Below are 23417 nucleotides of genomic sequence, written 5' to 3' on the forward strand. Positions count from 1 at the left end.
TGTCTGTCTGTCTGTGTGTGTGTGTGTGTGTGTGTGTGTGTGTGTGTGTGTGTGTGTGTGTGTGTGTGTGTGTGTGTGTGTGTGTGTGTGTGTGTGTGTGTGTGTGTGTATGTGTGTGTCTGTGTGTGTGTGTGTGTGTGTGTGTGTGTGTGTGTGTGTGTGTGTGTGTGTATGTGTGTTTCTGTCTGTGTGTGTGTGTGTGTGTGTGTGTGTGTGTGTGTGTGTGTGTGTGTGTGTGTGTGTGTGTGTGTGTGTGTGTGTGTGTGTGTGTATGTGTGTGTGTGTGTCTGTCTGTCTGTGTGTGTGTGCGTGTGTGTAGGGCAGGGGTCACAACGGCTACAGGGCGTACGGAATCCCACCATGCAGTAGATACCAGGTTGCAATGGCTCTTGCTTTATTGATTGAGAAAAAGAGTGCAGCGAGGGCGAGAGTGCATTGAGAACAACAGACTGCAGTGAGAGAGAGAGAGAAATAGAGAGAGAGGGCCATTCAGTGGTTTGACACGGCCCATAATGCCTAGCAACAGTAGTCTCCATAGCAGTTTCCGGTTTAAGGCATTAAGAATGCATTGCAAGGTGTCACACCTTTGCAGGGTTTCTCCTGGATTGAAATGTGTTAGTTGAGCCGCCCCCGAGCCTTTTTCATCTTGAGCCTCTTGGAAGATATCGCAGAGAAAACACTTATACGTATAAAAAACTATTAGAAACGGTCTGTGAGTTCATTGGTACAGTTTATTTTAATATTAAAACTGGACTGTACACTACTGCCTATCAAACAAACAAACAAACAAACGGTTAACCACCTGTTTTATATTTCCTGATTACATTTTTAAGACATAACTCATCTACAAGCTCCCAACAACTCACATTGTGTTGCATTGTGAGCTTTTAGAAAGGCTGTTTTTTGATGCGTTGTGGGATGGAAACTGGACCACCAACATTGGAGGCATCGGTTGTAGTACTCGGCTCACTTTATGTAGATTGAAACTAAATTCCAACCCTCACGATCAGCTCAGACCAAATTCGTCACGCTAGCGGTCATTTGTTATGTCAAAGTATAAATTAGGGTTTAGACTTTGTGACTTGACAAAAACAACATCTTGTTTACATGTGAATTCCCTGAATGGCAGGAACTTTAATTATACGTTGAACAAGCAAACAAGTACAGTACATATAAAATACACCTAAATTGAGCTTTATTTTATTCAACCACTTGAGCGGCATTCAAACATTTCTAATAAACAATGTTTTAGCATTTTCTTTATTACAGTATGTTCACCTACAGTACATTGACAAGTCCAAAATGGGGACTGGAGGTTTAAAGTGATCGAACATCAATACACATCGGCTGCACAATTGCCTAATATATACCAAAGGTTTAATAATGGCCGATATATATCAGCCAAACCGATACATGGGTCGAGCTCTCTCCCGGCGACCCAAATCTGGATAAGCGGTTGAAGATGGATGGATGGATGGGTTCTATAACAGTGTTGTCCTTGATATAATGTAACAGAAGAGCTCCCCATGAGACATGAGAAGAATTCTATGTACATAACACATCCACTCAGTTACACAGAAGGAGCCTTCGTAAGTGTCCTCTAATCAATGGCATCTTGTTATTGTGTGTGTGCGTGTGCGTGTGTGTGTGTGTGCGCGCGCACTTGCGCGTGCAAGAGAGAGAGCGAGAGAGACGGGGAATGTGAATCACTGAAGAGGTTCTCTCCATTTTCTCTCTCTCCATTTGTTTTTATCCTCTCAATCGCTCAATTCAGAATGCTTTATTGGCATGATAAAAATGTGTTTTACATTTTCAAAACAAATAAGCAATATCTGTGTTGTGTGTTACAGTGAGCCATAGGAAAGCCAATCTGTCAGGAAATAAGTAAACCCCCACACCTGTCCTTTACTAACCCCCCCCCCCCCCCCTCCCTCTCTCTCTCTCCCCGCAGTGCTTTATTATTCTGTCTATTTAGAGTCTGTCTCTTTCTTTTCTTTCTTTTGGTATTCTTCACTTGTTGCTTTGGTTCATTCATTTGGAGTTCTGGTGCAGTCTCTCTGTGGTGTTTCTCTTGGTAAACAAGGCTGTTTTCTTTGACCCGTACCTCGCCGTGGGGAGGCCGACCATGTTGCTTTGATCCTCCAGCCCATAAAAAGGCCCGTTGTTTTTGTGGTGGTGCCTTGATGATGCCTTTCGGCGCTGCCAGGACCTAGCGACTCCAGGCCAAAGTCTTAGAATAGGCACTTTGACCGACGTTGCCAAACCCTGACCAGACTGTGCCGGCTCACAGTTGTGCTTTAGACTGGATGTCCTTACCGCAAGGAGTGGCGCTCTCTGCTCTGGCTCGGCTCCTGGACCGCAGCCCAAGACTAATTAACCCATTCTGAACGGGAACCCCTTTTGGTGTTTTAAGCATTGTGTTATACTTTAGCTATTGAAAAATAGCAGATCTACAAGCTACGAGCTTGTAGGTCTGCTATTTTTTTTTTATTGTGAAAATGTGGCGCAAATTTGGAATATATATTCTTTCGTTTTCAACTCAAATCTTTGCTCCTGGGGGGTCCATGGAATAACATATTTTCAGATGGGGGTCTGCGGCCAAATACAGATAATTCTGGGGGTCCTTGACATGAACATGTTTGAGCACCACTGATATAGAAACATGGGTTTTTCAGAAAACCGTTAAGATTTAGAAGGCATTTGTAGAATCGTCCTCAGGTCTAAATGGATTAATGACGGCGGCCTGAAAGAGATGAAAGCCAATCAAGGCCTTGAGCTTGCCAGCCAATCAGGTTGATTAAATTGTCTTTCTTAGTCGGTGTAGCCTAGCTGCTGTTGTCATCTAGTTTTTTTTTGTTTTTGTTTTTGTAAATACCTTTTGTTTTGTTTCTTTTAAATCTTTTTAGTGCCTGAGGAAGGTCGAAAGACCGAAACGTTGCATTTTGGACATTAAATAAAAAGCTCTTGATCCAGCGTGTGACAGTGTGCGGTGGTCTCTACGTGTCTGCAGTCTGCTGCTTTGTCGTCGACACACCTGTTGTTATTAGTAATTCAAGAGTGTGGAGGTCTTCCCTTCAAAAAATCTTTTTAGTGAAACTTGGCTACAGTATTATGCTGCCTCCTTGGCCAGAGCCCACGTGACGGAATGAAAATCACAGCTGTGGTGTTATCCTGGTTAAATAAAGGATGTTTTATTAAACAAAATAAAAATAAATATGTCATGTATGCATCTGGGACCGTCTCCCAGACATCCATGTTATTCATTTTATTTGAGACATGTGTGTCTCTTACAAGAGGCAGTTTATGTTGGGGAATGTTTGAAATGCTTCCCAGTAGAAATAGCTACTGCCTGTGTGCAATATTCTGTTGTATTGATTTAACCTCCAACACACCGTGGACCCTCAAAGGTCCATTTCTACACTGAACACAGATAAATTAATAGAAATGAATAGAAAAAATACACATTGTCCGTCCTGATGAAGAACGAATTAATAAAGAGCATTTTCTTTGCAAGTACAGTAGTACACAATCATGCCACCACCTTAGTGTCTGTAAAGCATCTGTTTGTTTGTCTGTCTGTCTGTCTGTCTGCTGGGCGGTGCTGGAGAGTGTCTGTCCTGATGGCTAATCCTTCACTCTGGCAGAAAATCAAAGAAAGATGTGGTCAAGTCAGAGGTCAAAATAAAAATTCCTCCCCTCTTCGCTCTTCTCTTCTCCTCCCCTCTCCTCTCTTCCCTACTCTTCTCCCCTCCTCTCCTCTCCTCTCCTCTCCTCTCCTCTCCTCTCCTCTCCTCTCCTCTCCTCTCCTCTCCTCTCCTCTCCTCTCCTCTCCTCTCCTCTCCTCTCCTCTCCTCTCCTCTCCTCTCCTCTCCTCTCCTCTCCTCTCCTCTCCTCTCCTCTCCTCTCCTCTCCTCATTTATCATCAGTAAGACACCATTGTCTTTGTTGTGTATTGTATGGTGTGTGTAGTGCTGTGAGCTGCATGTCAGACAGAGAAGCTTCCCATAGGCAGAAACCATAAAACCGTCACTCTCTCACAGCGGCGGAGATGAGCCATGGAACACTGTGTACACTACAGTTCAAACACACACCTACACGTGCGCACACACACGCACACAGACACACACGCATGACGCCATCACACCCCATGGGCTCTGTGCATACGTATACGACACAAGTTCACACATGCATGGTATGCACAGGGATCGTGCACGTGCACACACACGCACGCACGCACCACATGAAATGTTCCCAAGATCGTAGGATTTGCATTTTAGTAAAATACGTTGACATACCGTAGCTCAGGGGTATTCAACTAGATTAGGCCGGGGGCCACAACTGTATAATGATTGTGTGTGGCGGGCCGCACAGCGTACGTGCGAAGCATGGAAATTGGTGGGTTCTTTGTGGGATTTATGTATATTTCTGCACAGATATGAGCAGTATAATATGTCTATACACATACTACCTTAGAATAGATGTAGACGGCCCAGGCCGTAGCGTAACGGTCTGGGCACCGGACTGGTGATCCAGTCGCGGTGTGCCGCGGGTTCGACTCCCGGACCCGACACGGCCTTTACCGCATGTCATCCCCCCATCTCTCTCCCGTTTCCTGTCAGCCTACTTTCTGTCCCTTAAAAAATCAATAAAAGGCGTAAGCCGCAAAGAAATATCTAAAAAAAAAAAAAAAAGAATAGATGTAGACCTATTTGGCAGTGCATAAACATAATTGCCTTGACATTAACGACTGTCAACGAGCACCAGCTGGACGGACGGACACACACACACACACACACACACACACACACACACACACACACACACACTGCCCTCTGCAGTGCTCTAGTCTAGTCTAAAGTGACTGGAGTCTGTCACATTTCACTCCAAAAAATATGATTATGGATTACTGTCATTATGGTAATCTCACACTTCATATCGCACACACCATACTTGAAACTTTTATTAGCCCTTTAGCCCCACATTATTATTCCCAGAATTTTCACCCACAAAAAAAAACGTTAAAAATAAATTCTTCCAGGGGCCACAAGGGGGTGCTCCGCGGGCTGCCAGTTGAATACCACTGGTTGGGCCTCTCTCTCTCTCTCTCTCTCCATAAATAAAGCAGTAGGCCTAGTAATTTCAAACAGCAGGGTACATTGTGTTTTAAAAACGTATTATATAACTGGTTATAATAATAGCCTACAATCTCTGGGTACACATATGTGAGAACTCAATGGCTATATAATATAATATAATAATATATACAATGTAAACAACTAAATATGCAAAACAAGTACTTATATTACTAGACTTATATTTCTAGACATACAGTATATGATTTATTTCACCCAAGGCGTAATTCACCCAAGGAGTAATTCATCCAAGGCGTAATTCACCCAAGAAATTACTTTTTTCCTATCGTTTACAGATCCACAAGGTGGTAGTGTATAAGAGCAGATCTGTTATTTTCACTACTTCTTAAACTTATTTTTATTTAATTTTTTTCATTTATAGAATAATATAATTTTGAAAACCATGTTTGTGACGCACACAAAGGCAACAGCCATGCAGGCGAACTCTCCAAGCCTCTCGGCATGCAGCGATCTAAGGCAGCCCGTCACCATCCTCGTTCGCCGCGGCCCAGCGTGTCATTACGCTTGTACCATCACACACTCCATGTCCTCGGGAACAACGAGGTGTGTCCGCAGTGTCGCTGTGATTAACTCGCTGTCATCCAGGGCTTTGTGCAGCTCCACTATCATGTTACCTTGATGCTGCTGCGGCACATTGTCATGCAGATCAGCCACTGGATGATTTCCTTTGTGTGTGTGTGTCTGTGTGTGTGCGTGTGTGTGTGTGTGTGTGTGTGTGTGTGTGTGTGTGTGTGTGTGTGTGTGTGTGTGTGTGTGTGTGTGTGTGTGTGTGTGTGTGTGTGTGTGTGTGCGCTTTCATAAAATTACAGTAGGCATCGAGAGTCATTGTCAAACATAATTCACCTCAGAGAGTCTGCAAATCTTACCAAATGGACCCCTGGGTCCATTTGTTTACATGTTGTACTCTCCCTGAGATACAAGGTGATAAATGAACGCGGTATTTTCCGTGAGAGAAGTGAGAGGAGCTCTAGATTACACCCATGTCTCATCCAAACCACCGTCTCGTGTCTGTCTGATTGTAATTATCGACGTAATCCTTTAATTGATTGAATACTTAATTAGACCGAGATGTAACCTGCCTGGGGACATTGTGGGTTATATTATACGTATTCAATTCATCAACATAGAATACAAAATGCACAATAATACATGTCATCAACCAATACAAAACACTATTATGTACAAAGGAGAAAAAGGTTAAACTTTGGCTGTGAATGACACCTCCTTTTGGGAATTTACATTTACCTTTTTACCTTGATGTTTTTTCCCCCCCTGTTAACCTGTTGATTTAAGGAGGTTTGGAACATTGGTAGAAAAATGTCACACTTTTAGAGCATAACCGTGGTCATCATATGGGCATACCTATTACCTAACAATAGAGGCCAAAACAATGGGAATATTCACATTTTTGTGTATTTTCATATAAAAAGTCCATAAAAGTCCACATTTAATGACCTCCTTTGAACGAAAACGTGCTGCGTGATGAGGCATCGAATAAAGATCTATGTTTGATTCCCATTGCTGCATGATCCTCCAAACACACCCCATCTTTAAATGCATTGAACAGGAGTGTGTCTTCCTTTGCTTATTTGTGCGTGCGTGCATGTGTTTATTTTTTTAATTAACGATTGCTTTATTTGACGCATGCGTGAATGAACTGTCCATGTTCCCGTGCAGTCATCCTGACAGACGAGGAGGTGCAGAGGAAGAAGGACATGATCACGAAGCGGAAGGAGGAGGAGGCTGCCCGGGAGGCCATGAAGCCTCGTCTGGACGACGAGCAGTCTCAGATCATCTCCTGCCTGGTGGAAGCGCACCACAAGACCTACGACGACTCCTACTCCGACTTCACGCGCTTCAGGGTCTGTGGAGACACCTTCTGCTACACCCAATCTTAGAGTATATATTAATAGAGACGGCACCCGGAGGAAACCCTCTGGTCGAAATGGACATAGTGGCCGAATTTGTCATTGCAGCTCGAGACAGCGCTGGTCCGTTGACTATCATTGCACACGTTCATGTTATTGGGTCCATGACATGTGAACGAATGTTTCATACGTGAACGCGCGCAGACGGCGCGATGATAGTCAACGGCTAGCGCGTTCATGTGTCCCAGAATGCACTCTGTTCCTACCCGGAAGGAGGAGTGAAATCGCCTCATGCGCTTTTGAGCAACTTAATGCAAGTGGATGGGAGGATAAATCCGGTGCCCTCTCTATTAATATATACTCTAAGTACCCAATAGGCTCTATATGCACACAGAATAACTCTTCCTACTTCCTTCACAGGTGTTACAGGTGACACTAATTAAGGCCCTGTTCCATTTGGTATACAGCAGTGCGCAAACCTTTTCATTTTATGGACACCCATAACTCTGAGAGTGTACAAATGGCACCAAATTGACCCGACCGAATGTACACTCTCCATTTGTACACTTGGGTACACACCCGTACAGGGCCATTTTGGAACCCACTCAAGGACACTTTTGAGTATTTCCAGTGAGCAAAGCATCCACACACACATACACACACACACGCGTGCATGCGCACGTAGCCAAGCACACACCCACGCACACACATACAAACAAACACACAGCCTCAACACACAACCTCCTCACACATCATCAGCCTCAACAGTCAACATAGCATCGGACCCCACAAATCTGGCATCATTCAGGCCCTAGTCTCTATGGCGCCTCTGGAATCAATGTATATGACTATAGGTTGACACTGCAAAACATGCAACAGCTGAAAAACGCTAAGAATACTGGGCTTTAACAGCTGTGTTTTACATATTTTTTTCATGGCTTTGAAACAAAGCCTTTAGAAGTATTTACAATGAATTTTAAGATGTCATTCGATACCATACATTATTGAGTGGATGTCTGTAGTAGACTCCGGTTCCAGGCAGCTGTGGTTTTCATTTTGTCTTTGAAGATGAGCTATGTAGCATTCAGTCAGCTAGCTTGTTGTCATGTCGGGGGAAACTGACTCTCAAACCACCTATAGGCCTGAGGCTTTGTGTAACACGTACATTACATATATTATACACACACTCGCCAGCCTTAAATCTGAATACATCACAGTACTGTAAAATGTTCGACTTGTTTCCTACGCGCTAAGCGGAGGAAGTTCCTACGATCCAGAATTACTCATGCAAGCTCGAGGCGGGATAATAAAACGAAAAATCAAACATACATAAAACGCCAAATGTTTTGTCAAGCTGGGATACAGAATCGGCCTACAAAACAGCTAGCTGACATGCCAAAGCTAATTTGAAGAACATTACTCTGCCCAGCAGATTATGACCCACTATAACTTTGTTTGATGAGTGCTACTATAAAACGTTGTGTGTACTGTACGTGTGTGTGTGCATGCGTGTGACGTGTGTGTGTGTATGTGTGTGTGCGTGTGCGCGTGCATGCGTGTGTGTACAGCCTCCAGTGCGAGAGGGCCCAGTAACGCGCAGTGCCAGTCGTGCAGCATCACTTCATTCTCTATCAGATGCCTCCTCTGACTCCTTTAACCACTCACCTGGTGAGACACACACACACACACGGACCGCACTAACAACACTCTTAACACAGAAACCTAAAACTATCAACACCCAGGCCACTTCTTAAAACATTCATTAAGTACTAGATACTGGCTAGTGGCTATATGTATGTACCAACACAGAGAGTACTAGATACTGGCTATACCAACACAGCTCTGATATTGGCTATACCAACACAGAGAGCACTAGATACTGGCTATACCAACACAGAGAGTACTAGATACTGGCTATACCAACACAGAGAGTACTAGATACTGGCTATACCAACACAGAGAGTACTAGATACTGGCTATACCAACACAGAGAGTACTAGATACTGGCTATACAAACACAGAGAGTCCACACTGTTTCTTCAGGAACAGTATTTTCTAGTTTCCTACACTGTTGGTTCGTAGATGGATAGATAGACCTTAATTAATCCCACGGGGGAAATGATATTGCCTCACCAGATATATATCACAGTCATTCCCATCGGCAATACATCACTAATCCCTCTCCTCTCCTCTCCTCTCCTCTCCCCTCCCCTCTCCTCTCCTCTCCTCTCCTCTCCTCTCCTCTCCTCTCCTCTCCTCTCCTCTCCTCTCCTCTCCTCTCCTCTCCTCTCCTCTCCTCTCCTCTCCTCTCCTCTCCTCTCCTCTCCTCTCCTCTCCTCTCCTCTCCTCTCGTACAGAGTCAGTGGACACCAAGTTGAACCTCAGTAATCTGCTGATGATGTACCAGGACGGTGCAGGCAGTCCAGACTCCAGCGAGGAGGACACCAAGCTGTCCATGCTGCCCCATCTAGCGGACCTGGTGTCCTACAGCATCCAGAAGGTCATTGGCTTTGCTAAGATGATCCCAGGCTTCAGGTAAGCCACGCCCCATATCCCAAAACAATGCAGACGCAGACTACACATCGTCCACAGCATACATTCAGACAGTAGACACTGGAAAACCTCTATTACATGATACTACTGCTAATATGAGTGTGACTCTACAGGCCTGAATACAGGCTGAGTGATGCGATTTCAACATTCAAGTATTGTGCGATACAGAGGGCTGCAGTGAAGAAAGGTATTTTTAGCCGAGTGGGATCATGTTTAGAGAACAGAATGCTTCAGGTCAGGCTGACCCATTATTGGCTCAAATCTAACTATCAAACTTACTAACTAGACCACTGCACAGTTTTGTTTTTGTTTTTTTTCTGCTTGCTTTCACCATTGTTTATATTACATCAGTATCTTCCAGCCTGTAGATTATTGACTCACCCACTGTGGTTCCCAGTTCAGGGCAAGAAAAGAAGTATCTTTAGGTTCCAGTTCCGAACCAACTTTCCGGGTTCTGGACCAATTATTTTCACTTCGAACTGGTTCTAAATTTGGCAGGAAAAGGACGGAACTGATTCCACCACACAAGTGGAACCAGTTCCCTTTCAGGTGATGGGAAAACATTTTTTGCCTTAAGTGTGCACTAAGCACTATAACTATAAATAAAAATATCATTTCAAAAATCAGTCAAGTCAAGTATGCAAAGCAGGGGTGCTATAGGTGCAGCGCTGCAGAGTCAAACCAGGTGGCCACTACAATACACACATCTGTATATGACCCTGTTATTGTGCTAGGGAGATTTGTTCTGCGCCACGCATCCCCGGAAGCACACAGCTTAGAGAGAGAACATAAACATGAGAACATGAATGTAAACATATTAAATAAATGAACAGTACCCCTAGGGCCTGACTCACACCTTTTGATCTAGCATACAACATTGATGCATGCTAGATGTAAAGAAAGGGTTTGTTTACATCTTGCCCCAAATGCATTTCCAATGGAAGTCACATGGTTTGACACAACCTTTTTGTTGTACGGCTTTCGGCGGTGTTTCGACTGCCCCCCTCCCCCTCATACAACAAAAATGTTGTGTCAAACCATGAGACTTATTTACTGATGCAAGTTCGCAATGCATTTCCAATCAGTCTAGTCACATGGTTTGACGCAACATTTTTGTTGTATGAGGGGGAGGGGGGCAGTCGAAACACAGCCGAAAGCCGTACAACAAAAATGTTGTGTCAAACCATGTGACTTCCATTGGAAATGCATTGGGAGCTTGCATCAGTAAACAAGTCTCATACATCTAGCATGCATCAATGTTGTATGCTAGATGTGAAGGTGTGAGTCAGGCCTTAGGCCTCACTCACACCTTCGCATCTAGCATACAACATTGTTGGATGCTAGATGTAAACAAAGGGTAAGTGTCATGGCCGCCCCAATGCATTTCCAATGGAAGTCACATGGTTTGACACAACATCTTTGTTGTACGGCTTTCGGCTGTGTTTCGACTGCCCCCATCCCCCTCATACAACAAAAATATTGTGTCAAACCATGTGACTCCCATTGGAAATTAATTGCGAGCTTGCATCAGTAAACAAGTCTCATGCATCATCTATACATCAATCTGTTGTGAAGGTGTGAGTCAGGCCTCACACGCACACACGCAGCACCGACATGTTTATTTTTATCCCGGCATGTTGCGGAGCTAGGAGATGCTATTAGCACTAACAAACAAACAAGCTCTTCTGAGAATATGGCAGAACAACCACGCTCTCACACGATGTAAACACACAAATGTATGCACGCACATAGATCACATAATTGTTGTGGAAAGTGGAAGGAAAACAAAGTACCTGTGTGTCCTTGTGGGATAGGCTACATGTGTCCTTTAATATGTGCACACGTATGAACCTGATGTATATGAATAAATCTAAATGATCCCCATGCACAGTTAGCTTTCTATTTACACCCATTTGTCCTTTCTGCTGACCTTGTCAGGTATCCAAAGTTCTTCTAGACATTTGAAGCAGAGCCCAGACTGTGGTGAATGCAGGGCGGGGGGTGGAATGGAATCCCCCTGTTGAACTGAAAATAGCCAAAAGCATATGTAATCCACAGGGCTGGAATATAGTAGGATTTTATCCAATCGGGAGAGGGAACAGGATAAACAAGTGAAATTGTAAGTGATGAAACAAAGAAGTGAGCGGGCAACATTATTGGAACTGGAACACTATACAATTTTAGCTGAAATATGGGCTACTCTCGTGATTGGATGAAATGTTCTGTTTACTAAAGAGCTGGAGAGATGGGGAGACCGCTGTACAAACACTATAGCAACTTTATTTTGAATTTGTTTTCCCCTAGCAAATATCACAAACACTACCTTTAACAACAGACCTTGTTTTCCGCATACAGTAAAAAAGATACAGTATGCACATCTGGAGCCAGTTGCAACACACACTAAGTTCAAACTTAGTTGTAGCTACTTAAATGGCTCATGCATTACTGTATGCATATACAATGCATAGCCATTTAAGAATAAGATATAACTAAGTTTTAACTTAGTGTGAGGCTGGGGAAGGAACTCGTTGCAAACTCACTTCCTGATTGTAGGACTACTGTACATACTGACTTTGGAGTCGGTATATATTTCTAGAGCACAGAGAGAGAGCGGGACAGGTGAAGACCAACCTACCGCACGCTGTCTCTGGCGCACACTGAGAAACTAGGAATCTGAAAAATTGAGCTCCACAAATTGAATGGGCTATGCAGTTGAGCTTCACTCAAATGAAAAATGGATGTGTATCCTCGGGGTCATGTTCCACATGGGAACCGTGTGGGAGCCCTATGTCTTGGTCTAGCCAACACCGACTCAGGACTCCTGACTTCTTTAGTCTTATGGATCCCCATTAGCTGCCACCAAAGTAGCAGCTACTCTTCCTGGGGTCCATGACAAACAATGGATATAACACAACACAATAAAAACATGTGCAATCTTTCAAAAATACATTAACCCATTTTGACCTGAGATCTGAGATTCACAAATGTCTTCTACATCCTGACAGTTTTCTGAAAAAGCTATGTTTCTATGTCAGTCGTTCTTCGATTAAAAAACAAATAGCAGACCTACAAGCTCGTAGCGCTCCACACCAAAAGGGGTCAAGACATTAAAAGTAAAACACTAAGCATGACAATCCGTAGAATTACAGGTCAGTTCATTAAATTTTAAATTGGGGTAATTGATCAAGTGTCTTTTAAGGAGCCTTACTTGGTGCTTCAGTGATCATAGTTCCATATTGTAATGGCCCTAAACATTCTGTGTTTTTATTTAACCATGTGACCACTGACCTGTAGCCTGCCTGGTAGCATGACTATGACGATCTCTCACATACTGTATTTGTGAATCCAGACAAACTGGTTGTTTACTACCAGTAAATATTCCTAAAGAAACTCACTAAATTGCATGCCAACCTCTCTACGCTGAGCCATGAGAGAGCTTTATTCTGAGCTATTTGAAGCTTAGACAGATGTCTGCTGTCTGCGCCTGACCATATTTTAGAGCAGTAATCCAGGTGAGATAGTACTAGTGCCTGTGCCTGTGTCACTCACTAGCTAGCACAGGCACTAATAATACAGAACCTTCTACTGTATATTACCTCAGTACTTTAGGTCCAACTTTTGGAGTTTCTCTTACAATAGCCACAATATTATGGTCGCTAAACTTCACAGAGACAGATACTGCTTTGAAGCAAAGATCAGTGTTATTAGTAAATATGTGGTCAATACGGGGTGCATACTTAGTTTAGACTAGTCATTGGTTAGACATGGGTTAAGGTTAGGTTTAGGTGTGCTGCCCCGTGAGATAGGTTGTAGTACTAATGACTGTACTAATGACTGGTCTAACCAATGACTAGTCTAAACCAAAAACTGTCTAAACTAAGTACTGCACCGGGTCAATACAGGTTGCAGATGTATGTCTGAAGATGAGATAGTAGGCATGTAACGATATATTGTATATCGATATATCGATATAAACTGGTGGCAATTTAAATAGATTCATCGATACATATGTTAAAAAACATGATTTGAGTTTTGTGGAAGGGAAATTATATAGGAGTTTCCTGTAATTCAGCTACAGTATTAAAAACAAACAGTATTGTAAAGGAAAAATCACACCTGTGTGAAGTGAGGGGCGCTATTATCATCGTACATCATCATGGCGTAAAATAAACCCTGTGTAATTTGCTCAGACACTGACGTAGAGTTCTCCTGTCCTATGCTTTGTGTGTTTGTGTATTTGTAGTACGGAATGTGATGATTTGATTTGATTATGTATGATGATAAGAGCGTCCCTCAATTCACACAAGTGTGATTGTTTTCTTTGTTTAACTAACTTTATTCCTCATTATGCAATACATTCGCCATTTTTCAGTTCCTTTAAAATCTAATGCAGCTTTCTTCAACTCATCTCATCATTTCATGCATACATGCTCTGAGCTCATCAACAATCGATGATGCTTTACTAGAGCCTACTGTAAATGGTGCATTTATATAGCGCCTTTATTTGTAGATTTTCTTACAATAGCCACAATATTATGGTCGCTAAACTTCATAGAGACAGACACTGCTTTGGAGCAAAGATCAGTGTTATTAGTAAATATGTGGTCAATACAGGTTGCAGATGTACGTGTGAAGGGGGCGCAGGCGTTGGTCCGACGTGCAACAGTAGGGTTTGGGGTAGGGTGCTGGACTAATGCCTGTTGGACTGTTAGTACGTCGGAACAAACACATGCAACCCATGCTAAGATTCAGGGCATCGTTGCCCTTCACACTCCTATCCAACATCAGGGTTTTGAGCTCTCCAGTGTTGTTAGCTAAGCTGTCGCGCTGCAGTGCATCTATGTAGGTGGTGCTCTTCTTGCGTTTCCTGTCTTCCAGAGTGCCAGTTTGCTTGCCTCTAGTTCCGTGTGCCTGACGCAGTGCCCTGCCATCTCTCTGACTTTGTCTGGGACCCGTGGTGGTAGGTCCCCGTAGACCCCGTAGAAAACCAGTGGTGGAAAAAGTACAAACATATTTTACTTAAGTAGAAGTACTGATTCTCTACTTGAAAATTACTTAAGTAAAAGTACAAAGTACCCATTGAGAAAGTTACTTAAGTAAAAGTACAAAAGTACCTCAAATTAAATGTACTTAAGTACAAAAAGTACCCGGTGTAAAATGTACTTAAGTATAAAAGTAAAAATTACAAAGTACAAGTACAAAGTACAAGTAAAAAGTACAACATGCTTTTCAAAATGCCTACAAATAAATGAAGTCCAACAGTGGCTTTATTTCAACACTCATCTTGAAACTGGCCAATGGCATTTAATGTTTGTGTTGGTATAAACACTAGAAACTGACCATTCATTATCAATGGCATTTAATGTTTGTGTTGGGATAAACACTAGAAACTGACCATTCATTATCAATGGCATTTAATGTTTGTGTTGGGATAAACACTAGAGACTGACCATTCATTATCAATGGCATTTAATGTTTGTGTTGGGATAAACACTAGAAACTGACCATTCATTATCAATGGCATTTAATGTTTGTGTTGGGATAAACACTAGAAACTGACCATTCATTATCAATGGCATTTAATGTTTGTGTTGGGATAAACACTAGAAACTGACCATTCATTATCAATGGCATTTAATGTTTGTGTTAGGACAATGTTTGTGTTTACTATCATTACAAACATTACAAACAACTCAGGTTGCAAGCAGCTCACACAAAAATATATTTCAGATGGGGGTAGACAGTCATTTAGGGGAGAATGGGGAGAGCCATTGCAATTTGCAAAACAGACATAATTGCGTGAATTCACACATTATAATTAGTCCTTAACTATTTAAGCCCCACCCACTCCACTCTGTGAGGGCAAACTGTCTCCCATTGAGATGCATGTAAATGATTTCTCCATAAAAATAATCGGTCATTTCAGTAGCAAGAGCTTGAAAATGTCTTCTAAATCTAGTCAAAAAAGCCTACAGTAGGCTATAGGCCTATGCACAAATGTGGATTACATTATTGGGGAGAAAGTTAAAACCGATATCAACTTTAACAACCATCCCGTTTGACAGACGTTTACATGCAATGCACTAGGCCTACAGTGATTATTATTGCAATCACCTGGATCGGTGAGTGTAACGTTCCTGAAGTTAAGCTGTGTATGTGACGAAAACAGAACTGCAATAACCAGCAGATGCAGCGCACGTCACACACACACACACACACACACACACACACACACACACACACACACACACACACACACACACACACACACACACACACACACACACACACACACACAGCGCGGCTCGCTGTAATTTATTCACGGCACCAGAGAGAGAGACCGAGAGAGATAGACGGGCGCTTCTGTCCAGCTTTTTCACCAACATGCTTCTGCGTGAATGTGAACCATAGAGTATTAAAAGGATAGAGACTGAACTGGCGCGAAGCTCCGCCCCTCCGCTATTCATGTCAGTGGAAGTTTCTCAGTGGCGTTTTGAAGCAGCCCCTTGATGTGAACGAATGAGTGAGGCGATCAAGCGAGCCCCGCATATTTCTCATATTTTGCGCGGAAATGTGTAGCGAGTAACGAAAGGTGTCCAATTTTAATGTAGCGGATTAAAAGTACGATTTTTTAGTTGTAAATGTAACGGAGTAAAAGTAAAAATACAGCAAAATAAAAATAGTAAATAAAAGTACAAATTCTCAAAACGTGTACTTAAGTACAGTAACGAAGTAATTGTACTTCGTTATTTTCCACCACTGTAGAAAACCACACTTCTGATGTGGTCCGTCCATGTGACACCTACGTAGTTCCATTCTTAGCGTTCTTTCCTGTTGTGCTGTGAGGGTCCATGTCTCAGCCCCATACAGCAGTACTGACTCAATCTATGACAAATGACTCCAGATCTGAGCAAGGCCCAGCCCCATTGACTAAAGAGAAATATTTTAGAAAAGTATGTATGTGAAAATACATCAGTGAAGGTCCTTCTGTGGCCTCCTGAAAGTCTGCACAAGTAAAGATATTTGGCACTGATCAGTGTGGTGGTTTGCTAGATTCCCTCCAGAAACACACACGCACGCACACACGCACGCACGCACGCACGCACGCACGCACACACACACACACACACACACACACACACACACACACACACACACACACACACACACACACACACACACACACACATGCACACACACACACACACACACACACACACACACACACACACACACACACACACACACACACACACACACACACCCATGCACACATGCAAACCCTCTTATAGATGCAGTGCAAAAAACCTAGGAGACAGAAAAGAGGATATCCCTTTTCTCAAACAGAAGGTCCAATATGTGACTTGATTGATAGTACGTTACATTATGATACATTTTTATTTACTACAGTAATTTAATTTGAAGATACCGGCAGATTCAACTTTGTTGATTTTGTTTTGGCAATAAGTGCTCTACTTTTACTATAAAGAACATTTTAATTTGAATGAGAGAGAGAGAGAGAGAGAGAGAGAGAGAGAGAGAGATAGAGAGAGAGAGAGAGGGAGGGGGGGTACAGCTTTAGTGAACGTGCATGGTTTTGTCACCATGGTAACCATGCATTCATTACAATGTCCTACTCCAGCCTTTCCCAAATCACCTCACCTCAAACCTCCCCGGCACACAAAGAAGTGTAACTTTGAAGGTAACAGATGGTGTGTGTGCGAGTGCGTGCGTGTGCGTGCGTATGTGCGTGCATGTGAGAGAGACAGAGAGAAAGGGAGTAAGATGGGGGGAGGGGGAGAGGAAGAGGGGGGTAGAGGGAGAGAAAGAGAAAGGGTTTGAACCACAATGTATTTGAAGGTCCTGTTAGTGGTTCGTTTTATCCCACGTTATTTAGGTGCCAGATGGGTGGGGTTTGACACAAACTATAGGACAGTACAAAATGTTCCTCTAAATTTAGATAATTTTTCCAAAAGGAAAATACACAAAACTCAATTTAATGTAATCTTCTGTAAATAGCCAACCCAAACCCAAAGTAATCCCATTACACATGTCTGAATGGACATTGTCAAAACCCGGGGCTGACACGAATTGAACACAAGTTGTATTGTGTTGCGTGCAGTAGCAAAGGTCATCAGATGATATTTCATGTCGGCCACCACAGCTGTCTGGACCACACCAGTGGTGGAAAAAGTATTTCGAGTTTTCAAATGTAAACAAATCTTTTGAAAATCGCAGATCTACAAGCTCACAATGCGTCGCATCGTGCCACATTGTGACCTTGTAGATTCGGCTATTTTCAAATGGCCGAAATGTATATACTGTTGGGCTGAGTGGTTAGAGTGTTTTGCAATACTAATCAAAATCTAAAAAGTAACTAGTAACTCACGTTTTCAAATAATTGTAGTGGAGTAAATGTACAATATTTCGCCGGAAATGTAGTGGAGAAGTACTGAAAATTTGACGTACTCAAGTAAAGTACAAATACCTGAAAATTTTACTTAAATACAGTAAATGTACTTAGTTACTTTACACCACTGGTCCCCAAAAGTAGACCAATCACAGCTCTCTCCTTTCTTGGAGTTCTGCTATGCTTTCACTGAACGTTTGCCTTTTATCACATGCCCAGAAGGGAAGCTAGGAGGAAAGTAGTTAAAGGTGCAATCCATCATTTATTTGTCACTGAACCTGAAGTCTGTATGGTTGTGTGATATAATACATCATCTTCCCAAACAGGCTTTACATCTTAGCTCAGCAGTAGAAATTCTGACACTCGTTGAAGTTTGAGTCGGTAGTACTTTAATCTTTCTAAACATCCTTTCACACCCAGCTGGAGCATTTATTTTGTGCAGTTAATTTGCATCAATTCAAGCTGTAGTATGTAGTCTCATGATGACTACATAAACCGACATACATTTTCAAGGGATATCTTCCCACCACGAATACCGCCTGTGTGATCACACATTTACACATTTGTCTGTTTGTTCATTTGTCACACTTGCCTTTAACCCATTTAGACCTGAGGCCGATTCTAAAAAAATGTCTTCTAAATTCTAACAGTTTTCTAAAAAGAAAAATCTATGTTTCTATATCAGTGGTTCTCAAACTATTTCATGTCGGACCCCGAAAATTATATGTAATTGGCCGCCGACCCCCATCTGAAAATATGTTGTTCCAGAGACCCCCCAGAAGCAAAGATTTGAGTTAAAAACGCTTGCTCTGAAAGAATATATATTCAAAGATTTGGGCCACATTTTCACGATTTAAAAAAAATAGCAGATCTACAATCTTGTAGCGCTATGAGCTTGTAGATCTGCTATTTTCAATAGCTAAAGAATAACATGCTTAAAACACCAAAACGGGTTCCTGTCCTGCGGTGAAATCATATAGATATGTGTTTCAGCCAACATGTGCTTTATCAAGACACTGCAGGTCCAGATGTACAGGCACAGCATGTCCCTTACAGAAGTACAACTGTCGCTCTAACTGTCAGAGCATTTCTTCATATCCTGTCTCCCGGCCACATAATGTGGTTTCTGTGTGATATCATATTAACTTGTCATGTCATGTTGTTGTTGTCCTAGCTTCATGCTTGCTTAATCCATTTTGACCTGAGATCAGATTCTAAAAATGTCAGTCGTTCTTTGATTTTTCAAAAATAGCAGACCTACAAGCAAGCTCGTAGCGCGCCAAGGGGGTTCCCGCCCAAAACACCCCTTCCGTTCCGTACAAAAAACGTGAGAAATAAATAATGTTGCTTGCATACCTCGCTATGATTACAGTAAAGTCACTCGATAATCCCTCGCGTTCATATTTTAGTAGGACACGTCCTCGCAATCCATCGGTTGGATTAGCTATGACGTTTCCACGCGTCCTACGGTCTAAATGGGTTAATTGATCACAAATTCAACTGAATGAAAAGTTGCTTAATAGAGGATAACTTTTATCACGGCAGAAGGTTACTAAATCATAACAGGCTACACCAACAGTCTAACAGAGCGTATTTGACCTAAATTATGCTAATTATCTTAACCCAGTAAGACCTCGCCCTTAAGGGTGAGGTCGCGTGCACACATCCGCCTGGGTGGCGGCAGACTGCTGGGCGAGCACTGGCGCTTTGGCATGGGGGGGTCAGGTCAACAAATGGAATGAATTCTGTACTGGCCATACTGAATATGGAGCATGTCTTGAGTGTACAGGGTTTGATGAGGTCAGATCAACATTATGGAATGTCAGAACAGGTCAGCTCCATATATGGAGATCTAAGGGTGGCAGCGGGGGCAGTGGTTTTCATAGTAACCGGCAACATACGGTCGCAAAACACAAAGACGTAATGTACTGTACTGTATGTGTGTGTATGTTGTAGGGAGTTGACAGCGGAGGACCAGATAGCCCTGTTGAAGTCCAGTGCCATTGAGATCATCATGCTACGATCTAACCAGTCCTTCAGCCTGGAGGACATGTCCTGGAGCTGCGGAGGCCCCGACTTTAAATACTGCATCAACGACGTCACTAAGGGTGGGTGTCATAATGTCAACTTAACATTTAGACAGTGGTGGAAATTGTACGGAAAATGTTTTACTTAAGTAAAGGTATCAATACTGCAATGTGTATTACATTTACTCGAGTAAAAGTACAAATGTATTGGCATCAAAATATACTTAAAGTACCAAAGGTAGGAGTACTTATCACGCAGAATGTCCCATATTTCACAGGTTTTCAGCTCTTTTGAAAATGGCAGATCTACAAGCTCACAGTGCATCGCATCAAAACAATAGAATATCTAAAGCCTAATTTGAAATAAGATTTAAAAAGTATCATGGCCACATGTTTGAGATATGTAACCATTGTTAGTTGTGTTTTTAAAAGTAGGGGCTATCCCGTGTGACTGGGAGGCATTTCCACCGATCCATTTTAGTGGGAAAGATTGTATTTTCTACTTCACTGCAATTATTTGACAGCTGAATTAGTAGTTTTCAGATGAAGATTTATAGAAGGATGTCATTCGTAGAGATTTGCAGTGATCCATAAATAATATGCACCAAATGTCTTGTTATTACTTACTTACTTATTACTTGTTATTGACCTTCCCAGTCATATTATTTTCATACTTTATTGAGACAGATGATGATGTGTATTTACCTTTTGTACAATGCAGGGTTGATACTTGGATACTATTTAGAATTTACCAATACCACTGACAAAGTTATTTTCAGCCAGTTCTAACCGAAACAGATATTCTCTCTCTGTACATATCTCTGGAGGGGGAATTTACACATTTACGTAACGACCCACCCCAGCATATGCTCTCTTCAGATGTCATAGGCTGGATGACGTGAATACAGGCTACTGTGTGCATACATAAACTTGCAGTGAATTGTAGATAGTAGCTTCATATAGGGAAAGACATACATATATGTAATACTGTTATAGAACGAGTTCTGAAGGACTCACAGTATCAAGGGGAATCATGTAGGCCCCTATACGCAATATGCATAACGAGTGCTTTGTCTACCTACCTCTATAGCGGGACACACTCTGGATCTGTTGGAGCCGCTGGTGAAGTTCCAGGTTGGACTGAAGAAGCTCAACCTGCATGAGGAGGAACATGTGCTGCTCATGGCCATCTGCCTGCTGTCCCCAGGTAACATACAGTACGCCCTCCCTCCTGCTTCACTGATACTACCGGAAATAGACCATCTATTCCAGTTCACAGCACGTATAGCGAGTATGTCGATCGCCTATGTTTTGGTATGTATAACACTGTTGCAACCCAGTACAGATCAGGCTTATAAGTTATAAGGCTATCTCTGGTGCATGGGGTCTGTATCTAATCGATTGGCAGGTGACACATTCTGTGTCAGACGCTGCGTTTAGTTTCAAAAAGTTTTTTTTGTTTGCTAGGTAAATGTTAGGTAAATGTTTTCAAACTGATTGGAAAATGTGGCACTTTTTGATGAAATATCAGTCCAAAGTAATTAGTATTCAGTGGGCTATGACTCCAAAATCGGGATCGGCATCGGACCCAAAAATCTGGGGGACTGCCCATAATTCCAACATTACCATTCCATAATTACATAATTCCATTCCATAATTACATAATTCCATTCCATAATTACTCCTACTAAAGTAATGGGCCGAGTCGGAACAACGACCGGGCACCAAAATCCTTGCTCAGGCTGTAGTCGTTTGTCGCTCTGGTTAACGACAATACTTAAAATTGTAAGTTGAGACTTTGAATATTGATCCCCCGCCCCCCCCCCCCCCCCTCCCCAGACCGCCCGGGGGTCCAGGACCACGCGCGGGTGGAGCAGCTGCAGGACCACCTGTCCGAGGTGCTGCAGGCCTACATCCGGGTCACCCACCCCGGCGGGCGCCTCCTCTACGCCAAGATGATCCAGAAGCTGGCGGACCTGCGCAGCCTGAACGAGGAGCACTCCAAGCAGTACCGCTCGCTGTCCTTCCAGCCGGAGCACAGCATGCAGCTCACCCCGCTGGTGCTGGAGGTGTTCGGGAGCGAGGTGTCGTAGCAAAGACAGGGCCGCCACCACCTCCTCTCCGCCCCCTCCACCTCCTCCCCGCCACCGCCACAGTCCCCCGCCGCCACTGACCGACCCTCACCTTCCTATATCCCCCCTAAAACCCCTTGATATGCCCCCCAACCCCCCCCCCCCCCCAAACACGTGTTGGAAATAGGGATAGATAGATGGTAGCCTAATTCACCTGCCCCTCCTCGTCCCGCGGGAGATTTGAGCGACACAATCGGGGGCCGACCGACGTTCTGGATGTATTGGAATACGGGAGGCCGCGCTTTTGACCGTCTGGATTTCCAGGATGTGAACCGGACGTCTGTACTTGGGAGACAAAGAGGTACACCTTCTCATCTGTGTATCCCACCGCTCGGTGTGTCCACCACTCTGGACGGGACCCCCGAGACCCTCTGTTTGCTTTAGGGTGGAGGAGATGCAGAGGAATGGGATCACTCCACAGATGCCACATGAAGTTAGCGTTAAAATCCAAACGCCAGCGGGAAGCGTACTAAAGATACGTGTGAATTAATTCCCCTCGCGTCAATCGGACTGATGTAAATAAATAGATCCATTGAAAATGATTGCTATTGGACACGGTGACAGCAAAGAGTCTTTGTCATCGTCTGTCAGACAAAAGTGCGCCCATCGCTGTTTATCTCAATTGTTCTTTATTGATAAATTGCAATATGGAGGAATTTTTATTTTTTAAATTTAAATACATTGTCCCATACCCAGCTTTACGGTCTGTACAATATTTTGTTTTTTTTAATTTGATTGAATTTGCCAATGATATAAAAGTATACATCATTGGGATAGGACCCTTCAACATTGGGCTACCGTGAGTGCTAAACCCACTCACAAATGTTTCCCATCTGTATCTATGGAGTGTAGCTAAACTTTAAAAAAAATAAATCAAAAATAAATAAATGGTGGGTTAAGGGTTAATAATAACAGGCGAGTGGATGGATGGGTGGGTGGGTGGGTGGAGGTACAGAGGTGGAGGGGGCCACTGTGTTTGGAGTTCCCTGTTCATACGACAAAGGGGAATTTGCCAAACAAGAATGTATGTATACTTCTATATAAATAAATACAAATCATTACATATAAGCTAATACCTATATATTTAAGAGTGTGTAAAGATGGCTGTTTCTATGGAAACAAAATAGCAACGAGTGATCCCACTGTATAATGTAGAGGTTTTGAAGGCCCTGCTTGCATGTTGCAGCTGTGTGTACGTCAGTGTGTGTGTGTGTGCGTCACCTAATCAGGTGTACGTACTTCACTCACACACACACACACACACACACACACAC

At 43.0% G+C, this 23417-nt stretch overlaps 1 protein-coding gene across 1 annotated transcript in view; it reads left to right on the top strand.

Annotated features, from left to right (window-relative positions):
• LOC310862453 (vitamin D3 receptor A) overlaps positions 1–23053 on the top strand; it is an 89310-nt gene extending 66257 nt beyond the window's left edge. The window contains exons 5-10 of the mRNA XM_083770377.1: positions 6831–7015; positions 8590–8689; positions 9379–9556; positions 19941–20092; positions 21102–21218; positions 21851–23053. Coding sequence (XP_083626503.1) covers positions 6831–7015; positions 8590–8689; positions 9379–9556; positions 19941–20092; positions 21102–21218; positions 21851–22104 — 986 coding nt within the window. The 3' untranslated portion in view covers positions 22105–23053. The remainder of the gene's footprint in view (positions 1–6830; positions 7016–8589; positions 8690–9378; positions 9557–19940; positions 20093–21101; positions 21219–21850) is intronic.
• The last annotated feature ends 364 nt before the right edge of the window (positions 23054–23417 follow it).

The sequence above is a fragment of the Protomyctophum parallelum genome, assembly GCF_964188405.1.
Source record: "Protomyctophum parallelum genome assembly, chromosome: 7".
Lineage (NCBI taxonomy): Eukaryota > Metazoa > Chordata > Actinopteri > Myctophiformes > Myctophidae > Protomyctophum > Protomyctophum parallelum.